Consider the following 21,952-nt stretch of genomic DNA (forward strand, 5'->3'; position numbering starts at 1 on the left):
TGTCTACTGTATTGGAATTTTGAATATCATCGGGAAGATTTTTCCAATTAACCGCTCCAGCATACTTAGGAGATTGTATAAGGTCACATTTGGTTTGGGCAATACTACATCTAGGGGGGTGTTTCACAAAGATCCTAAGTAGAACTTAACTCTAAGTTGGACTTAAAAATTATGGACAGCCATTGGAGTCTTAAAATGAAATATATTCAAAAGCAGAAATTCAAGTATTTTAGACTTTTTTATGAATTCCACATCCAGAACATGAAATCTCCTTGATGATAGACAATATGAATGATTTGAATAAACAATTAATGCCTATCAAAATAACTTTTACAAAATATTTTCAAAGAGTTTGCGTTTGTTTGTATTAAGGCCATGGCGGTCGACATACATTTCTATTTCGTTTAATAAGCGTACGGTGGAGCAATGCCACTCTATACACTTGAACATAAGCAAAGCCAGAAAATAATCACGGCGGTGATCAATAGTTTGCCAAGAAAGTTGTTTTATCAATGTGTTGTCGCTGAGGGGTCTGAAAATTTGAACCCCATCATTTTTGGCCTATTGGGACCCATTTTAAAAGCCAAAACAGCAACAACAACAACAAAAAAAAAAATCAACTTTGGCACAAAAATGCTCCGGGATTACGTACCATACCGCGCTACAATCCCTAAGGCGTTGAGCAGAGCCTAGATATGATTGTCAGCTCTCGATCTGGCGGCATGTGACAGAAGCGGCTAAGGTACAGAGACTGTTTGTAGTCTCACAGTGCATTATATGCAGACACTGTTACGCACAACTCCTGACGAGGGTTTGTGCGTGCAAAACTTTACCCCCCCCCCCCCTCCCCCCCCCCCCCCCCCCCCCTCCCTCTCTTCATCAATACACCAACAGGTATCACCTCAAAATCATCACACACAATATTCGTGGAGCTTATCGGTCCGGTGACCTTTCTGTTTACCTTTGTTGCATATGCATGGTATATGCCATTTTCCTGGCCCGCGTCTAGCTAAGAAGATCGACCTTTGAAATAACGTAAGTATAAAACGTGTGTAGTAATTCAGGTATTCATCTGGTTTGATTTCAAACGACATTGTTTCCTCTATAAAATGTCAACAGATACTTAAATGTGTTATATTACTCGTGAACAATATCTATGCGCCGTTCTAGATATACTACGATACGTGTGTGTATATATCTCTCTCGTACAACTAATTTGCAGGGAACGGTAGGTTATGTGTTGTGCATGAATGCATTTTTGCAAAGTCATGCCTTGTCGCACTTGTCGCACTTGCTTCGATCGGGGCACGCACATAATTCAACGCAATCCAGTCTAGAGTGCGTGCATATATATATATATATGTGTGTGTTACAGTATGTTTGTGTAATGGTATACTTCCGTTAGGTGAAATACATGTACTTTATGATCAATGTAGAATGTTTGTATGGCTACTTTCGAACAACATGTATATACAGATATACGTATAGCCTAAAGATAGTAGGCCTATATCGCTCAGATCAGCCGTAGGCCAGCTGATAAGTATATACCTATACAGGGGCGCATCTAGCTGGCGGCGAGGGAGGGGGCCACAAAAGGGGCCCATGCACTTCGTGAGAAAATTTGAAAATCGCGCTGGCCGATTTTTCGCTCAGTAGGGGAGGGGGGGGTGGGGGAATAGTGAGCATCAATTTTTCTTTGCCAGGGGAGGAGGCCCGTCTCCTTTTTTTAAACAAAAGTTCTTTTTGGCAGGGGAGAGGCCCCCCCCCCCCCCCTGGATCCGTCACTGGGCCTATATATAGATTATAATTATCATCTAGCCCGTGCGGCTATATATATCCTGGATTAAAGTATTCGGAAATGATGTCCATCTTAATGTACTAGAAAATTCCAATGTACAATTAACGTGACCCCCCCCCCCCCTGCCCCCTCCGGATCAGAGTGGACACTCATGTGATGATGATTATTTTGATGATCGATGCGATGGAGGTATATCTTATTCTCATCCGCCACGTACTTTCCATAGTCTGCAAGCACACTCTTAAAGGCTTTACCGCAGTTTCTATACCCTTGAGCTGAGCCTATATAGATCTGTCAGTTTTCTGGTTGTGTCAAATCGATCGGCTAAACTACAGAGCCTATATTGTACGTAGTCTCATCGTGCAGACACTGTTAGACGACTGACAAATATCCACAGATCTTACACATGGAGAAGTTCCACTTTGAGCATATTAGAATAATAACTGCCTAGATGTGCTTCATGAATACCTTTTGATTGCCCTCTTGAATAGAATTCTTCCACCTAGTATCATAGAATGTACCGTTTGTGCATAAATGAATAATGTTACATAACTTTCATGAGCGCATATCCAGTATTCATCTCTGTGGGTTTTACCTTTTTGGTACAAAATACCTGTATCTGCCCATGCGCAGATTGTATCTGTAAACTCCCTTATTGCCTTACATGATATCATGATGAGGATATGTTAGATGAGGACAATATGCGCATGATAATAATATTAAAGGTGAAAAATGATGATGACGCCATGATGTTGATGTGGTGATGTTGATGGTGATGGTGATAACGGTGACAACATTGATAATGGCAGTACGAGATCATGATAAATGATGATGATATGGTGATTACTAATTTACTATGTTGTAGTAATGATGATAACGGTGACGATGATGATGCCGACGATGATGATGATGATGATGACGTCGATGAAGAAGGGGGGGGGGGTGTGATGATCATGTTTATCGTCCTTCATGATGTCTCCTACGACTGGTCTCATTTTCAGATTCTTAAAGATTCTCATTTTCATTATTGTACAAGTACGTATACTTGGAAACAGAATGTTACAATATGCCATATTTTAACATATTTTCATTTTTGATAGATTTTAAAATTTGCTTGATTTTACACCGTTGTTTTCCACAGATTATTCACCTGACATTCCAGTGACAAGAAAATAAATTCCTTCTCTTCAAGATGACGGCAATGGCAGGTCTTCCCGCTGATTTTGGCTATGTGATCCTCACAGCCGTGGCCAGTGCCTTCATGGTCGGCTATCTCGCAGAGCGAGTCGCTTTTGCTCGTAAGACACACAAAGTAGAGGTGAGAGAATAATCTGGAATGAAGCTGTTGTGCCCCCTCCCCTCCCCTCCCCCGTCTCTCTCTCTCTCTCTCTCTCCCTCTCAACTATATAAACCGCTTTGGAGATATCACTAATTGTACAAAATGACCCCAAATATGCACAGATCCTTTAAACATAATTGATAAGTCCCACGTTGTCCTTTTTAGAATAATCACTGCCAAAGTGGTGGTGGTTCTTTGTAAATACCTTTTGTTTGCCCTCTTAAAAAGTATACTTCCACCTGTCACCGTAGAATGTAGCTTTCAAGAACAAGTATTCAGCAGTCGTCTCGATGTGTTTTTACAATTTTGGCGCAAATTAATGACCTTTATCTGCCTATGCCCAAATAGTATCTCTGAAGTGGCTTATTCCGTTGACTTTGGAGTCCTCTTTGCTCTCAAGGTAAATAAAGCAGAGAAAAAACATATTGAACTATTAATTTTTCTCAAAATTTACCGTAGTAGTGGAGTTTCAGAGTTCCCCTCTCTCTCTCTCTCTCTCTCTCTCCCTCCCTCCCTCTCTCCCCCTCTCTCTCTCTCTCTCTCTCTATCTCCATCCCTTTTCCCTTCTCCCCCCCTCTCTCTCATTTTGAAAAGATTATTGACACGGTCGTCCGTTTCTGTTTTTATTTTCTTTCTTCCAGTATCCTACATTTTACAGCCCAGACAACCAGCTGTTTAACTGTTTCCAGCGTGCTCATGGGAATACGTAAGTATAACAATAATAACCGGCATTTAATTTAGTGAGTCATTGAACCTTTTAAACACAGGTTGTTCCTGACAATCTGTAAGCTTGCCCGACATAGCAACACGTAATGCATTCAGACTGGTAGGATTCCAAGTATTGTAGCTAATTCATCGATAACAGATAAATGGAATAACTCGTTACTATTTCCCTAGGAAACAAACATAGATTTGAATATGTAAATAAACCAGTTTATTGAATGATAGTTATAATGATTTACCAATACTTTACATCTTTAATATTTATATTTTACTTAGAAATGATAACGTATATTGATACATTTCTTCTTCTTTTTGGGGGGAGGGGGTATTTTTCATTCTTGTCGGAAAGTCGATGTATATTACATAAGAAGCAAACATGCATTCATTCAAATTAATTATTTATTCAATGTATAGATTAAAGAAATGAAAAGTAAAGAATAATTAGGGACAGTCATTCAAATGATTCATTCAAAGATATAGATTAAGAGCGATGGTTTCATCCTTCAGTTTACGGTCTATTCACTAATCTCTGAAAGTTTGATCTAACGCATGTTATATTATCTAGCCACATCTGTATTTTTCATTTTTTTTTCCCAGTTTGGAGAATTATCCTCAGTTCCTGATGTTTCTTCTCCTCGCTGGTATTGGTTTTCCGGTAGGTTTAAAGCCCGAATTGTCTATTCCACGTGGAACCCTTTTTTTTTTTGGTATAAACACCCCTCAGCAATTTCAGGGGCCGTAATAAAGTTCTTTTTGTATTCATGTAAATAATAAACTCATTTTATAATTTGCCGAGTGGGGTTCTGACCTTTCCCGTGCCCCAGCTAACATGAAACGGGAAAAAGAGTCACTGTATTTATTTATTTATTTTTATTTGTCGTTTTATTTTGACAGGGTAACCCTTTCAGTTATAAAAACTGCTCGACCAAGGGGCCCTGTATCAACATAATCAAAAACATTTTTACAAAACATATAAACATACATAAGTTATAATGAACACAAAAATTAAACAAGATAAAATATTGAAATAAATGGGGAGGGGGGGGGGGGGTAAAATATTCATGTAAGTACTATTTTAAACTATGTGAGAGAAAGGAGTTTGCAATATTTTTTTAATGAATCTAGTGAGTTTAATAAACGTAAAGAAGGGGGTAATGCATTCCATATAACGGAGCCTTGATAACAGAAAGATCTTTTGAAATACTCGGTTTTGTGTTTTGTAATGAATAGAGGACAGGTAGTTGCATATCTGGTATAAACATTTATCGGTCGATAGCACACGATATCCTTAATATATTTTATTATTAATCACCTTATACATCCATATTCTAAATTGGTATTGCACTCTTTCAACAACTGATTGCCATCGTAGACATGATAATAATATAATACGAGGTGTCAACATATCTACGTTTAGTATTAAACGGGCATAACGATTTTGTAACTTTTGTAACTTTTCCAAATGACACTTTGCTGAACATCCCCACAAAATAATATAACAATTTTAAAATTCTTTTCGGCAAATAATATTTAATTCGTTTTATACATGATATGGTTCTAGATATTTTGGAGACAGTTTTCGATATATGTATATCCCACTTTAAACAATTATCAAATAATACACCAAGATATTTGAATTCATTTACAGCTTCTATAACATTATCTCTGTAAATCAAGCGTACACTTTGATTTTTGATTCGTTTTCTTGTCCCAAATAACATGATCTTACACTTCTTGATATTCAACATTAAGTCATCTTTTTTCAATGTGATCAACTATTTTTTTAACTCACATTTAAGCGTTTTCTCAACAAGGGCAACTTCTTATAGGGTTCATTGTTTAACTAATTAAAATTAAAGGTACTATTTGACATTAACTTGATTATGCCAAACACGTTTGTGGGTTTTAAGTAATATTATCCTTCCCAGACAACTACCCCAAGAACAAAAACCTCAAGAACAAAAACCTCAAGAACACAAACCTCAAGAACAAAAACCTCCGGACGATTAACCCCGCGACCCTTAAGCCGCAGACAGCTACACCACCTTGGACATTAATCCCAGACATCTACCCCTTACCCTCAGGACAACTACCACCAGAGACAACTAAACCACAATGAATATCGCATCACTCCGGGATGCATTAGTCTTTTTTTATGTTCGTAGTTTTTGTATAATTCATGACTTTCTTATGCAAGAAGCCTCCGAAATATGGGTGGCTCTCGCCTTTTCGAAGATTGGTAGTTCCGAGAGTATTCCGAATACACAAACTTCCTTTACCAGGGCCCAAGAGGTTTCATATTCCAAAGTAAATAAGGTTTATACTTCGAAGATTCGTTCTTCTGAATGTTTGTTATTCCGAAGGTTTTTTATTCGAAGGGCCATTATTCGGATGATGAAATAGGGTATATTCAAAATTCCGAAGATGATTTGGGTTCATAAATCCAAAGCATTGTACAGGTGTAATTCCTAAAGTAAAATGTAGGTTGATAATTCCGAAAATGATAGGTTTAAGATTCCGAAAATTAAAATAAGTACACTTTTCGAAGGTTCGTAATCTCATCATTTTCAATATCACGAACCTTCGAAATATCTTACCTTCGGATTAATGACCTTCAGAATAAGGATCCTTCGGGAAAATGAACCTTCGAAAAGTACTCATTGACCCTGACCTAGCCTAGACCATCCTAAACACTATTTCAAAGACTTTCGAGGGCAAATTTTATATACCAGGCTGTATTATCTTCTGACCCTGTTCATGATGATTTAACATATAGCATAGTTACGATCGCTCAACTCATTAGGAAATATCCAAGGCTATGGATATATAATTAGGGTGTTTTTAGGAAAGTCTTAGAGATTGTGTTCCTATGGTATTTCATTCTTTGATTTCCAGAGAGCTTCATCGGTGCTGGGAGCCATCTGGATCGTGAGTCGCTTCAGTTATGCTCATGGTTACTACAGTGGAGGTGAGTATACATGCCTGCAGGTGCGGATCCAGGGGGGCCGAGCGGGCCTTGGCCCCCCCCCCCCCCCCCCCCGCAAAAAAAAAAAAAAAAAAAAAAAAAGAGAGAAGAAAGGAAAAGAAGGGAGAAGGGAAAGGGAAAGAGGAGAGAAGGGAAAGAAAGAAGAGGAAGAAAAAAAGAAAAGGGGGAAGAAGGATATCGGGGGGCCGAAAGGGCCTTGCCTCCCAGGCTGTTGACCCCCCCCCCCCCCCCCCCAATAAAAAAAAATAAGAGAGAAGGAAGGGAAGGGAAAGAAATGACATAATTTCCGAGATTTTCCTCACTTTTTAGTAAATACGTTTGTATGTGATTGTTGGAGAATGACAAATTACTAAATTTACAGCCAGGCAAGAAATATATTTCTTGAGATTCCTACATGTCAGGCCCGAGGTGGGGCGGGGATTGGGAGCCTCGAGCTCCCTCCCCCCCCCCCCCCACTTTTTTGAAAAAGTATATTAAAGAGAAATAAAATAGAGTGAGAGCAAGAAAGAAAGAATAGTGAACTGCCAGTGTTAAAAATTAATGAGGCATCTAAATATGCTCATCTGACCGTGATTAAATGCCTAAAACCCCTAAGCTCCCGGGGGCTCTGCCCCTGGATTCCACCTAGGACCCTACGGCGGGCCCTTAGATGCTCATCTGACGGTAATTTAATGCCTAAAACCCCTGATTTTTTGGGGCTCCGCCCCCTGGAATCCACGCCAAATAGTGACCTGCCAGTGTCATAAAATAATAAGGTATAAAAAAAAATGCTCATCTGACCTTAATTAAACGCCGGGGCCGGCTCAGCCGCCTCGACCCCACCAGGGGCCCTAAGGCGGGCCACTGAATGCTTATCTGACCGCAATTTATTGCCTTAAACCCCTGAGCTTGCGGGGTCAGACAAGGTATCAAAATGTGTTTATCTGACCGCAGGCGCGTAGCCAGGGGGGGGGGGGCGGTCCCCCCAAATCGGAAGAGGACGTAGGAAGAAAAAGGAGCAGACAAAGAACACCTTTGAAAAAAGGATTAAGAGTATAGAGAACGGTACAACGCATCGTCTTCTTTCACTAATAATTTAATGAAACGTCAAAGCTTCGCTCAGGAGGGGAGGGGGGGGAACTGAATTCAGACAAGGATTAAGAATCGAGAACGGTACCGCGAATCGTCTTCTTTCTCTCACAATCTTGTGAAACGTCAAAGCTTCCGCGCGAAGCGCGAGAGTGGGGAACCTGAATTCAGACGAGGATTCAGAGGCGAGAACGGTAATACGAATCTTTAATGATTTAATGAAACGTAAAAGCTTCGGCGCTTCGCGCGGGATGGAGGGGAACCTAGATTCCGACGACGATTATTTTCGAGAACGGTACAACAAATCGTCTTCTTTCTCTAATGATTTAATGAAAATTAAAAACTTCCGCGCTTCGCGCGGCAGGGGGGAACCTGAATTCAGACGAGGATTAAGAGTCGAGAACTGTACAGCCAATCGTCTTCTTTCTCTCATAACATTATGAAACGTAAAAGCTTCCGCGCTTCGCGCGGGAAGGGGGGGGGGGACCTGAATTCGGACGAGGATTAAGAGTCGAGAACTGTACAACGAATCGTCTTCTTTGGAATGATTTATTGAAACGTAAAAGCTTCCGCGCTTAGCGCGGGAGGGGGGGGGGAACTGGATTTAGACGAGGATTAAGAGTCGAGAACTGTACAGCCAATCGTCTTCTTTCTCTCATAACATTATGAAACGTAAAAGCTTCCGCGCTAAGCGCGGGAGGGGGGGGGGCTGAATTCAGACGAGGATTAAGAGTCGAGAACTGTACAGCCAATCGTCTTCTTTCTTTCATAATCTTATGAAACTTAAAAGCTTCCGCGCGAAGCGCGAGAGTGGGGAACCTGAATTCAGACGAGGATTCAGAGGCGAGAACGGTAATACGAATCTTTAATGATTTAATGAAACGTAAAAGCTTGCGCGGGATGGAGGGGAACCTAGATTCCGACGACGATTATTTTCGAGAACGGTACAACAAATCGTCTTCTTTCTCTAATGATTTAATGAAAATTAAAAACTTCCGCGCTTCGCGCGGCATGGGGGAACCTGAATTCAGACGAGGATTAAGAGTCGAGAACTGTACAGCCAATCGTCTTCTTTCTCTCATAACATTATGAAACGTAAAAGCTTCCGCGCTTCGCGCGGGAAGGGGGGAACCTGAATTCAGACGAGGATTAAGAGTCGAGAACTGTACAGCCAATCGTCTTCTTTCTCTCATAACATTATGAAACGTAAAAGCTTACGCGCTTCGCGCGGGAAGGGGGGGGGGACCTGAATTCAGACGAGGATTAAGAGTCGAGAACTGTACAGCCAATCGTCTTCTTTCTCTCATAACATTATGAAACGTAAAAGCTTCCGCGCTTCGCGCGGGAAGGGGGGGGGGACCTGAATTCAGACGAGGATTAAGAGTCGAGAACTGTACAGCCAATCGTCTTCTTTCTTTCATAATCTTATGAAACTTAAAAGCTTCCGCGCTTCGCGCGGGAAGGGGGGGGGGACCTGAATTCGGACGAGGATTAAGAGTCGAGAACTGTACAACGAATCGTCTTCTTTCGAATGATTTAATGAAACGTAAAAGCTTCCGCGCTTCGCGCGGGAGGGGGGGGGGGACTGAATTCAGACGAGGATTAAGAGTCGAGAACGGTACAACGAATCGTGTTCTTTCTCTAATGATTTAATGAAACGTAAAAACTTCGGCGCTTCGCGCGAGAGGGGTGGGGGGAACCTGAATTCAGACGAGGATTCGGAGGCGTAAACGGTAATACGAATCTTCAATGATTTAATGTTAACTTCCGCGCTTCGCGCGGGGTTGTAGGGGGAAGTAAATTCCGACGAGGATTATTTTCGAGAACGGTATAACGAATCGTCTTCTTTCTCTAATGATTTAATGAATCGTAAAAGCTTCCGGAGGGGGGGAACCCCGGGGGGAACCTGAATTCAGACGAGGATTAAGAGTCGAGAACTCTCCAAAGAATCGTAATAATTTAATAAATCGTAAAATTTTTCGCGCTTCGCGCGGTGGGGGAAAAAATAAATTCAGACGAGAATTATTTTTGAGAACGGTACAACGGATCGTCTTCTTTCTCTAATGATTTAATGAATCGTAAAAGCTTCCACGCTTTGCGTGGAAGGGGGAAAACTGATTTCAGACGAGGATTAGTGTCGAAAACGGTACAACGAATCGTCTTCGTTCTCTAATGATTAAAGGAAACTTAAAAAGCTTCCGCGCGAAGCGCGGGAGGGGGGGGAGGACCTGAATTCAGACGAGGATTAAGAGTCGAGTACTCTCCAAAGAATCGTAATAATTTAATAAATCGTAAAAATTTTCGCGCTTCGCGCGGGAGAGGAAAAACTACATTCAGACGAGAATTATTTTTGAGAACGGTACAACGGATCGTCTTCTTTCTCTAATAATTTAATGAAACGTCAAAACTTCCGCAGTCGCGGAGGAGGGAGGGGGAAACTCGCCGCTCCCTGCACCGACCCCCCCCCCCCCGCATTACGTCACTGTTGGTCACCATTACGTAGCAATATTTGGCTCGCATAATTTCAATTTTGGGCCCCCCCCCCCCCCTAAGAAATCCTGGATCCGCGCCTGCATGCCTGCATATTTTAAAGACGTTTGGTAGTGGCCTCATGGCAATATTACTATAATACTATAACAATATTAATCGTTTTGCTTTCGCAGTTTCGGTTTCATTGTGTTCCACACACAGTGACGAAATTGCATTGCGATGAATAGATTTGGACCTTTTAAAGGAGGCTTATGAACCATAACTTTTTTTTCTGTTTATTTTTAGAATATAAAACGTATTTATACAATTTTAATTAAATTTTGATAAACTTTTTCTATTTCTATGTTTTAGATTTGAAGGAGAAAAAAAGAATTACAAGTGTCGTTGTCGTATCATCATGTCATATATTGCTTAAGTATATATTCATTATGACTGAATGTAGAATAAAGATCGAAGATAAAGGAAGTAAATTAAAATGAACAATATCCATTAATTTCGTTAAACTAAACGAACAATACCATTAATTTTGTTAAACTAATCTGACAGTACAATTTTTAATTACCATCAATTAACTATTCAGTAACGAAACAACTAAATTAAGTATGTTAACTCTTTTAACGGCCCATAAGATATAATTCTGTATGGATTTTGTTAGGGCATGTTCAAAATTGCAGCAATTCATTTGAGGTGTTCACACTTCTACAAGCATTGCTTTGTAGTGGACCCCTCTGTTTCCAACATGTATTTCTTAAATTTGTTTTAAATGCTTTGTAATGTTCTGTAGGAAACATGAATACATTTGAATTTGAATTTGAATATGGCACAAGAATTAAATGCCGGCAAGTGTTCATTCTATACATTACCTTATCTATTTTTATTCCACCATGCAGAACCCGGTAAGAGGATGTGGGGAGTGTACGGGTACATCGGACTCCTAGGTTTGATCGGTCTCTCCGTCACCAATGCACTTCGCCTTCTTGAAGTTATCTAAGACGCCACTCTGTGTACCTTCCCGGCCAGCAAAAAGCATTCACTTTTTTCCCCTCCAGGAAATTGTGATGAAACATTATACCTCTCTTTCTCGCGCTCTCGCTCTCACAATTTGATTTGTTACTTTATTCTTTATAAATGTAATGTTTCCTGGGAAAAATTTCAATTATTTAAACACATTTGTTGCTTACACCCAGTAAATAAGATCGATTGATTGATCTGTATTTTCTGACTTGTTTGTCAATACAGATCGATCAATCGATCTTATACACTGGGTGTAAGCCACAAATATGTTTAAATAATTACTTAATTCTTGTTTACAGGTTTCTTTGAAATATTTCAAAAAAATTACTATATGTTTAGTGTTTACTCATGTTTAAATGATCTAATCTATATATGGGACTATAAAACGTTTGTAAAAGGCAATGATGACTTTGAAGAGAACAAATAATAATTTCATTATGTGTTCAGCTTTACTAATTCATCTTTAATGAATATTTCCCTTATTTCAGTAATAATTTAACCTTATTTTTCTAGTCGTCAACGACAACAAGACAGATTATGTTTAGGTCTGTTATGTATATTCATTTCTGTTTTGCTTTCTCAATACGGGTGGCAGGGCAACGACTGATACATGCAGCTCGGCTAGATCAAATAATGTCAGCATATCCTGCAATTTGTTACATTATGTATTTAACATAGGATATTTCCATGTGTATGAGCAGTCTTTTCTTAAGTGTATTTTACCAAATTAAACACTTATCATTGCAACATTAAATTGCTGCTAGCTCTGTACTTTCATTCCAATCAGAATATATTGTCAGGGGTCTCTGTTTCGGGTAATTTTGTAATAAATTGTGTGAAATCGAATCCCTCCTGAGTAAATGTGTATTTCTTCTTCTTTGATGAGGTGGGGGAAGTGGGTGTGTGTTGTTGTTGTTTATTTTTGTTAGATAAACCAAAAACAGCATGAGCATTATGTTGGTCAACATGAAAAGTCTTGAAACTCTGCATGAATGCTTTATCTGTAGGTGTGGGGAACAAAATGAATAACTGAATGAGTTCAAGAAATGTCTGTTGGCATATTCAAAATTTAGAAGACACTTTTTCTCATTAGATAATTTGCTGCTGCTCCTCCCCAAATAATGCTATAAAAAAGATTTATGGAATTCTACATCAAGATGTGAACAAAACCCCTTTGTATATATTTATATAAGTAGAACAAAAAACTCAGTGTTATCTGATCATTATATTCTGATCTTTAATGACTCTTACTAGACAAAAGATATTTACCTACTTCATTACACACATCTATTACTCCATACTGCATTCTCAAAAAAAAATGACAGGTACACTGGACATATTAGTATTTATCTTTCACCTTGTTGTATATTGTATATAAACAATTTATTTTCTTCTTTCAGACAAATCTCTATTCAAACAAGATATTCTTGTTTCAACATATAACGAGAAATCCATACAAGCCTATAAAGGTGACCAACATGTACAAACGTTAAGTCCGGATAAATCACAGATAAATCCCATATATAATTCTATCACAAAATATAATTCTAATTATAAATGATTGAAATTTGCTAGTACTTCGAAAGTGAGGATAATTCAGTTTTGGCATTTCAGTCAGCTTAAACTCCTGAACTTACTCAGTCATGTAAAAATGCATAATATACAGTAGAACCTCATTAAAAAAAACACTACTAAATCACACTCCAATTATACAATATACCGGTACATGTATATAACATGGTAATTTTCCCATTACCACTTCTTCATATTGTGTTTTTTTAGCCCTAATGTCACAGACTTTGAAATACAGTGTACATAAAGGTCTTTCCATTGGTGTACGTTAGACCATGGACCATGGTTATTTTATTATTTTTTTTTTCGCGGGGGGGGGGGGGCTCTTTTTGGCATTTCGGGGGGCTAATTCACCCCAAGCCCCTGTGTATTTTTTCCCTGCCCGTTTGTTAGAATAAGGTTCCAGTATACTAGTACTATCAAAATGCATTTCCATCACCTATGATTAATAAACTTTTCAGTGATTTAATATTACTGAAGCACGATGCACTCGTGCCCTGTAGAGGGGTCAGACGGAAAGGAATGATATTGCATTATTACAGCGATACAGTTATTACTTTAGCTTCACTCTAGTGCTCCTGTGACCGGTTTAGTTATATGTCTTGTGGCCCATGGGATCGATGATCTCCAAAATAAACGAAGGGAAAATAAGATGATGATGATCATACAGTGAATCTGTTTACCAGCTGCTTGAATGATGTTTCTCTTGACAATCCTCAAATTACAGTATTGTCAACAAAAAAATTATTTTGCTCACAGTAATATGCACTTTCACTTTAATGTAGTGTACGTTGGACAAGGAATAATTGCTTACAGTAAGTCACAGAAAAGTAATTAAGTCAAGTGTACTTGCTCTTCTGGTTAGGCAATAAAACAATGCCTCGATGTACAAACCGATTAAACATTAAATGTGAAATTCTAGCATTACATCATAATGATCTCAGATTAATGCACATTAATTTATTAAAGTGCTTGTGCAAAAGTGTCACTGCAAAGGTAGGATTACACAACTCAGGAAAATATATACCATTAAAGCGCTACATTGTTCAGCTATAAACAACCTCACAATTGCTCAACTAATGGTTTTCATGTTGAGTTCAGATGTACTTATAAGCCATATATTTTTTATTTGAGCCTAATCAAATGCAACTTCTGCTATACAAATTTAAAGGTAATCAAGAATTACACAGTGACTGTGGAGTACGTGGAATCTAACTATCAAGAACACTACAATAATAGCATCTTTTCACTCGAAAAAAAATAGGTTTTGCCAGTTCCACTTCTTTGAAATTTCTGCCTTTTCTTTTAAATCCCTGATGTAGAAAGTTTCATTACATTTAACAATAATTAACATATAATAAGAACATTTAAAATAATTTTCTTGGTCCCACAGGCCCGGCCGTTTTCTACTCAAATTCTAAACCTGCTGCTTGGCTTCAACCTTTGCTTAAAATCAGTTTTACCAGAGGTATATATAGTCTGAGGTATAAATTTTCCTTTGTTGGTATTCTTTGACCCAGGGTCATGCAGGTTCAACTTGAGGGGTCAGTGACACAAAGACGTAATTCCATTTTGAGAAAAAAGTGGTTTAAAGATAGATTCAAGGTCCACTTGGGCCTTAAGTCTATGTTTCACTAGCCATTAACTTCAATGGGGTGTTGGGTGGAGTTAAGTCCTTGTGTTTCCTAGAAAGCCCACATTTTTCTGAACATTTTGATATCAAATACTCATTTTGGCAAAATATGGAGTTACGTCTTTGTGTCACTGAACCCTCGAACTGTATTAGACCTAGGAGTTTGTTATAATGAGGTTCCACTGTAGTTTATAGTGAGGTGAGGAGTTGGTGCACTTATTGGCTGAATCGCGGGGTCATTCCACCTGAGGTGCATTTCAGCATTCGGAAGGCAGACCTAACCGTCAAGGACATCAAGCCCATTGTTCCTATGTAGCCAAAAGCTCCACGCCTCCTCTTGTTAGGGTCTGAGAGAGGAGGAAGAACGGAAAAAGAAGACGAAAGGATGATGGGGAAGAAAGAACAAAAAAATTGAAAATATAAGGAGGAAGTTGTAGGGAAAAAGAGGAAAAGGAACAAAATTTGAAAGTAAAGAAAAACATAACATTATAGAAGAAAAAATTGAGGAAAAAGAAGAAGAATAAATGAAAACAAGAGAGGAAATGAATAAGGGCATAGAAATTAAACAATTGAATTAATTAAAGGCAAAGGAAACAACAGAAAGAAGAAGAAACAGAAGACGAAAGGGTTATGAGGAAGAAAGAACAACAAATTATGCAAATATAAAGAGGAAGTTGTAGGGAAAAAAAGGAAGAGGAACAGAAGTTGAAGGTAAGGGAAACAAAGATCATTATAGTAGATAGAAACAAATTGAGGTAAAAGAAGAAGAAGAAATTAAAACCAAAGATGAAATGAATAAGTGAATAGAAATTAAACAATTAAATTAATTAAAGGCAACAGCAGAAAGAAGAAATTACATCTTGGAGGATAATAATGATATACAATAACGAGAGGTTCAAATAAGAAACTATAGACACCAATCAAAGACATAAAGATAATCATAAGTTCTCTTTTTATGATGTAATATCATTTAACCTCTTTTGTAATTGGTCCATTAAATTTACTCTCATTATACAGATGTGAATTTCTAGTCAAATAAATCAATAGAAAAATTGATAGCAGTGAATATATATACTGACAAACCTCTGACTCTGGCAACGAATATTGCAAGATATAGAACTGCTGAAGATCGTCTTTCACAAAATATAGGTGTGTGTTTGTTTAAATAGTATTTGCTTTTGAGCATTTCAATGATCTTTGGTTGACATATAGTACATGTCTGCAGATTATTTTCCACTGCCACTGGACTTTGACCAGATATGAATAGATATTAACATAGGAACTGCATTGCATGTAGATTTACAAATTATATTCACCACACTGCAGTTCATCAAGAAAATATCCATATGTATATTTTACACTTCATTTAATACTACTGGTAGAGATTCGTTGGTGTTTTCAGCACAGAAAGCGAAATGAGTATGTCCCTTTATCATTCATGAATTGAAACAAATCTTGATTCATAGGAGAAAAAGTGGTACTTCACTTTTCCATTTTAAATGTATTGTAATTTTTTCAGTATGGCAGTATGAGTTTGGGCAATGTCCCTCATTAATGTGTTACAAGTGGCCCAATTTGACTTTAAACTTTGAACTATTGTCTTCACCCAGTCTGCATGAAGGTACAGTCTAATTCCTGTCACTGAACAAGCCAATATATGTATTGTCCCAAGCACTCAATTTGATGTGGGGATATAAACCTACCTCCAGAGTAGTAGCCAAAGGCATAGGTAATCCTGCTCAAGACCCACAGACCTCCCAGACCAGCAGCTGCCCTCTGTCAAAATAAAATAATATACATCTAATACTTTGTACAAAATGTAAACATTTGCTAAGCTAGGTGCTAATTTATGCTGTTTTTGTGCAATCCCTTTGTTAGTAAAAAGGTTCAACATTTTTATGTCTATCATGAATGATCTTTGTCTACCCACTTGCACAACTTCAACAAATAAATTTGGCTATATTTAGCAATTAATGTTCAACTGTTAGGTTCTCTCAAATTATTAATTTGTCAATGAAAATAAATGTATGTGTGTGACAGTATAGTTGACATCATACCTGATTTGAAACGACCACATAAAAGTCCTTCTTGGGTGCTGTGTTTTCCCCAGTGATGTAGATTTAAAGTACACATTATAACTAAATTATTCTTGCACATTCATTTCACAGTTGGAATTTCGTTTATGAATCCTTCTGCTCTTGATTTTAGTCCTTGTACATTAACTTAAGACTTTTAAAGAAATAATTTGTGCCAGAAATACAGGTTCTACATGAAGATACCATTACAGAAAAACTGTATGATTTAACTGAATTCACTGCAAGAGTATAATTGTATCAATAACTAAAACTTACTGGACGTTCAAGCCCTGAGAAAAATAGCAGCATCAGGAATTGAGGGTAGTTTTCCAGTCTATGAAAGAAGAACATACATATCAACAGTTACTGTGAGTCTCAAACATAGTTATATATAAGCTGCAAGAAGTAAAAAACAAGGTTTATGAAAAGTGCAACCCCTGCCCTGGGACTGACAAGAAAACATATATACAATTTTTAAAATAAGGTATTAGATGAAGACCTTACATTGACTACAGACTGTGAGTATAAACTTCTCTGCTGCTCAGAATGCTATTACATACATATAATAATAATAATAATAATATATTACATTTATATAGCGCTTAATACAAAGTTTCTAAGTGCTTAACAACCAAAAAAATTAAAGTAATGTTAACCTACAAACTACAACAATATATTACATGATACATAATTATAAATAACAAATTCCTAATAACAATCATACAATAATAAAAGTTAATATTTACATAATGCTTTATAGTTTAACAAACAAAATATGATTACATTACATTACATATCACTTTAGGCAATGTTGAGGAAAGCCTCATATAGCAACCATAATGATATTGTGAGATGGTACTGGACCATTACCATCTCAATACTCAATCAATTATTTTATTTTTTTTATTTTGTGTGCAATGTTCAACAAAATACAAAGTAATATACAAACTGGGTACATTATTAACAAAAGTCAAAAAACATATATAATCATATCATAATTAAAGCAATAGTTATAAAAAATCTACCTTTAAAAAACACAGGAGAAAAAATGCAGGAGACTGCCATATTAAGCTAGAGCTTGAACATGATGGCGGCCTTAGTACATGGTAGTATAATGCTAGTGTTACCAAACAAAATGTGCAAATAGATGCTTCAAAATTGCACAGTACTAAGAAACAACAGTGTTTTTTTTAAGCCTCAATAATGAGTTTTCTCATGTAACAATTATACCTTAAATTCTAGCTTTCTATCTTTAGTTACAGATAGCTTTTCTTGTAATTCTTTAACTCTCTGAAATTGTTTCACTTACGTGTTCTGATGTGCTCTCTGGACACAGTTGAATGCAGGAATGGTGTCACTGTACATGGTAGGGTACTGCCAAAAAGAATACCATAATCAGATTAAATCAAAATCAATACAAAAAGAGAAAGATGGCCTATGAATAGACTTCAATAGAGCAATACTGTAAAATTCAAACAATGGTACCACAATTAAAACATAAAGAAAATAAAATAAGAAAGATGGCCTATGAATAGAGCGATACTGTAAAACTCAAACAATGATACCACAATTAAATCAGAATGAAAACAAAATCTATGGCCTATAAATAGTGCAATACTGTAAAATCAAACAATGATACACCAATTAATAAAAACAAAGTGAATTAAAAATGAAAATGATGGCCTATGAATAGAAAAATCAAACAATGATACCACAATTAAAACAGAATGAATACAAAGTGAGAAAGATGGCCTATGAATAGAGCAATACTGTAACATTCAAACAATGATACCACCATTAAAACAGAATGAATACAAAGTGAGAAAGATGGTCTATAAATAGAATAATACCGTGACATTCAAACAACGATACCACCATTAAAACAGAATGAATACAAAGTGAGAAAGATAGCCTATGAATAGAGCAATACTGTAACATTCAAACAATGATACCACCATTAAAACAGAATGAATACAAAGTGAGAAAGATGGCCTATGAATAGAGCAATACTGTAACATTCAAACAATGATACCACCATTAAAACAGAATGAATACAAAGTGAGAAAGATGGTCTATAAATAGAACAATACCGTGACATTCAAACAACGATACCACAACTAAGACAGAATGAATACAATATGAGAAAGATGGCCTTTAAGTAGGAAAATACTGTGACATTCAAACAATGATACCACCATTAAAACAGAATGAAAATAAAATGAGACAGGAGGCTTTTGAATAGAACAATACTGTGACTTTCAAACAATGATACCACCATTAAAAGGGTATGAATACAAAATGAGAAAGAAAGCATATAAATAGAACTATAATGTGACATTATAACAACGATACCACAACTAAAACAGAATGATAAAAACATGAGACAGAAGGCCTATATGAATAGAGCAAAATCTGACATTCAAACATTGATACCACAATTAAATCAGAATGAATACAAAATTAGAAAGATGGCCTATGAATAGAGCAATACTGTAAAATTAAAACAATAATACCACAATTAAAGACAAAGATCAGTTCTGGTCATGCGATTGCATTGTGAAATAAACGTTGTGAAATCAATCAAAAAAGGTTCATCATCTAGCATATAAGTATTGGTGTGTACTGCAAGGTTCTGGAATCATCATAATAATAATAAGAAATTTGGCCCAGCCTTGGTAAAGTTACAAGCACTGTACACAGAAAGATGTATATGGGACTACGTGACACATGCGTGATATTTATCAGGTCCAAATAGATGTACTACTACTAATTTACCAAACATATCAATTAGTAGGCGGCTTGTCAGCAAAATTTGTATTATAACATATTAGTCAAAACATATTCTTTCACATGAGCTTCCATTTCATTTTTGAGAGGGGGGGCATTTCTAAAACTTGACTTTACCTTTAAAGCAGAATGTATTCAAAATGAGAGATGGCCTATGAATAGAGCAATACTCTGACATTCAAAGTGCCATCTCATTTGAACAAGAGCATGGTGAAAGAAATACACTGTTTCTACTTTAAATTCAAATGGGTTGAACTTGATGGATTATGCTGAAGATTTTTGTTTGTTTTGGGGTATGAACTACATGTAGCTATTGTAACAGTTTGAATTTGTCTTTATATTTCAGTTAGTAAATTTCTCATCTCTTCCTTATCCATTATTACATATTCATTTATATATTTGCATTCTTCATTTGCATATTCATTTTCCCTGCTCATGTTCCCATTTCATTCACCTTCTTACAGCACAGTCTTTCAGTTGCACTACTGCCACACCTTATTTTCCTCTCTCTCCTTCAAACCCATTCCCTTTGTTGTCTTCTAATTCTCTATGCATGGTTGCCTTTTCCTGCCCTAGCAACATGCACTTTCTCTTCTCTCATTCGTTCTCTTTGCCTCTCACCTTTGATCTATCTAGCCTGTTCACCTCATTTGTTTCTCTTATCACACGACTTTCCCCTGATTGGTTTATTTTGTTATGATGCCTGAGTTGTACTCAGAGGCATGTTATAATATTGAGTATTAAAGTGAGTTCTGTTCCGTCCTTCTTCGTGTGAGGTTGTGTTTTCTACTGTCTTGGTTTACTTGAGTTTTGTTGGAGAGTTTAGATTGTTTTTGATGCAGCATGTTCGATGATTGATTTTGGTTTATAAGTTCCCTCGGTTAATAAACACGTTACACTATGATGAGATGATGAAAAGAGGAACCATAATTAAACACTTTAGTCTCTCCAAAATCAAAATTCCATTTGTGATAAATGTTTGTCAATTTGGTAGTACTCTCATTTTCTCAAAGGGTCCATAACAATCACCCTTGAATATTTTTGCTCTGTATGTTGGTAATATATTCAAAATATTAGCTCCTATTACTCCTGTAATGAGAGATTGCATGCATCAAAATTTACACTTTAAATTAAAGATTAAAAGCAACTTTTGTGAGTACATTTGCTAACATACTGGAATATATATCCACAGCGCAGCTACATGTAGGTTGCATAAGATTTGTTTCCGTTTTCTTGAGAATAATAACTTTATGGACTGCATGGACTTTATTAACTTGTTGACTGCTGAATTGTTTAATGCCCATAGGCTTAATACAGGATCCACCCGGTTCCAGGAGCCAATGGGTTAAGTCATTCAATTACGTAGGATACATACATGTAACATCGATCAAGAGCCCAATTAATAACTTACCTCAACGCCATACTTTTTTCGAGCCCTCCCCACCTGGATGGCCAGGAACTGTACCATGAAGGCACTGGCGGCTCCTACCAGCACCACATACCCGTACTCCTTGGGCAGAGTTGAAAGAACAGTCATGATGATGCAATCTGAGCTCTGTAAAAAATAGAATATTGATGGTGAAACAGCTTTTGAGACACAAATTGTACAACCTGATTTGAACACCTTTTTCTGTACGTTACTTTTTTGTGGGGTAAACAATTTTGTAAAGAGGAATTCATACCTACCGTACTTAGAAATATAAATGCAGGGGCTTATGAATAGTGTGGTGTACGTGCATCCATTATCCGTTGACAAGGTGAACTGATTCTACTCTTGCAAAAGTAGAACTGTGGCACACTGCCAAAATAAACAACTACATGTAGCCCAACTCTGCATATGATGAAATACATTTACAAATTTACAAATATATGGTAGACTTTTATAATCAAAATATACCTATATAATAGAAGTCAACTTTAAAAATCAGTTGACATTTCCCCTGAGTGCATGAGCATGTCTTTATGCTCGTTGAACATGATTTTTTATTGTTACCTTTCGAGTGTCAGAATCATCAACCTACATGTACATGTATGTAGTGCCTACCAATAAAAGAGGCGGGGTCACGCCTGACACCATTCGCTCCCAAACACACCGGATAGGGGTAATAAAATCAGAACGATTGCTCTTGAACTGGATCTAAATTCGAGTCGCTGGCATAGTTAATTACCTACGTTGTATAAAATGATCAATAGTAAATGAGTCAGAATATAGTCTCACTGAAAACGGAAAACAACAATGAATATAGTAAATAAACGTTCATACCGTACCTCGAAGTCGACTTGCAGCTGAAGTGAAGTTGAATGAGAGTTATACCGTGACTTGGCACTATCCGGTTTTATCCCAGGAAAATACACCATTTATATCCGGCCGATGAAAGTGCCATTCACGTACGTGTAAAGTTGCCCAAGCCGGAAATTCGAGTATCCGAAGTCAGCGCTAGCGCTAGCGAGCAAAACAAATTACTGT

General features: G+C 37.2%; 2 protein-coding genes across 4 annotated transcripts; one reads left to right on the forward strand and one right to left on the reverse strand.

Moving 5' to 3' along the window:
* Positions 1–948: 948 nt before the first annotated feature.
* LOC593456 (microsomal glutathione S-transferase 3-like) lies at positions 949–11,421 on the forward strand. Its single transcript, XM_030994484.1, has 6 exons — positions 949–1,035; positions 2,940–3,116; positions 3,779–3,843; positions 4,458–4,515; positions 6,756–6,828; positions 11,295–11,421. Exons 2-6 carry the CDS (start codon positions 2,991–2,993, stop codon positions 11,393–11,395), a joined length of 423 nt encoding a protein of 140 aa, XP_030850344.1. The 5' UTR covers positions 949–1,035; positions 2,940–2,990; the 3' UTR covers positions 11,396–11,421.
* Positions 11,422–12,757: 1,336 nt separating this feature from the next.
* LOC588493 (microsomal glutathione S-transferase 3) lies at positions 12,758–21,867 on the reverse strand. Of its 3 annotated transcripts, none has more exons than XM_788174.5 (6): positions 21,754–21,867; positions 20,897–21,040; positions 18,008–18,072; positions 16,975–17,032; positions 16,327–16,399; positions 12,758–14,970 (listed from the first exon to the last, which is right to left on the reverse strand). In XM_788174.5, the coding sequence occupies exons 1-6, from the start codon at positions 21,841–21,843 to the stop codon at positions 14,840–14,842; spliced, it is 561 nt and encodes a 186-aa protein (XP_793267.2). In that variant the 5' UTR covers positions 21,844–21,867; the 3' UTR covers positions 12,758–14,839. The 3 variants fall into 3 exon arrangements, with proteins under 3 accessions (XP_793267.2, XP_011683175.1, XP_011683176.1); XM_011684873.2 differs by having other exon boundaries at positions 21,749–21,850; XM_011684874.2 differs by lacking the exon at positions 21,754–21,867 and adding an exon at positions 21,172–21,281.
* Positions 21,868–21,952: the final 85 nt, after the last annotated feature.

This window comes from Strongylocentrotus purpuratus, unplaced genomic scaffold, assembly GCF_000002235.5.
Source record: "Strongylocentrotus purpuratus isolate Spur 01 unplaced genomic scaffold, Spur_5.0 spur5_scaffold_21, whole genome shotgun sequence".
Taxonomy (NCBI): domain Eukaryota; kingdom Metazoa; phylum Echinodermata; class Echinoidea; order Camarodonta; family Strongylocentrotidae; genus Strongylocentrotus; species Strongylocentrotus purpuratus.

Excerpts from the sequence above, each read along its gene's own strand:
- LOC593456 (XM_030994484.1), top strand. The coding sequence starts at position 2,991 with ATGACGGCAATGGCAGGTCTTCCCGCTGATTTTGGCTATGTGATCCTC. Across the intron at positions 3,117-3,778 it reads GTAAGACACACAAAGTAGAG|TATCCTACATTTTACAGCCC; the intron begins GTGAGAGAATAA and ends TCTTTCTTCCAG. Across the intron at positions 4,516-6,755 it reads TCGCTGGTATTGGTTTTCCG|AGAGCTTCATCGGTGCTGGG; the intron begins GTAGGTTTAAAG and ends TTTGATTTCCAG.
- LOC588493 (XM_788174.5), bottom strand. The coding sequence starts at position 21,843 with ATGGTGTATTTTCCTGGGATAAAACCGGATAGTGCCAAGTCACGGTAT. Across the intron at positions 17,033-18,007 it reads CAGAGAGCACATCAGAACAC|ACTGGAAAACTACCCTCAAT; the intron begins GTAAGTGAAACA and ends CTTCTTTCATAG. Across the intron at positions 14,971-16,326 it reads CTTTGGCTACTACTCTGGAG|ACCCTAACAAGAGGAGGCGT; the intron begins GTAGGTTTATAT and ends CTCCTCTCTCAG.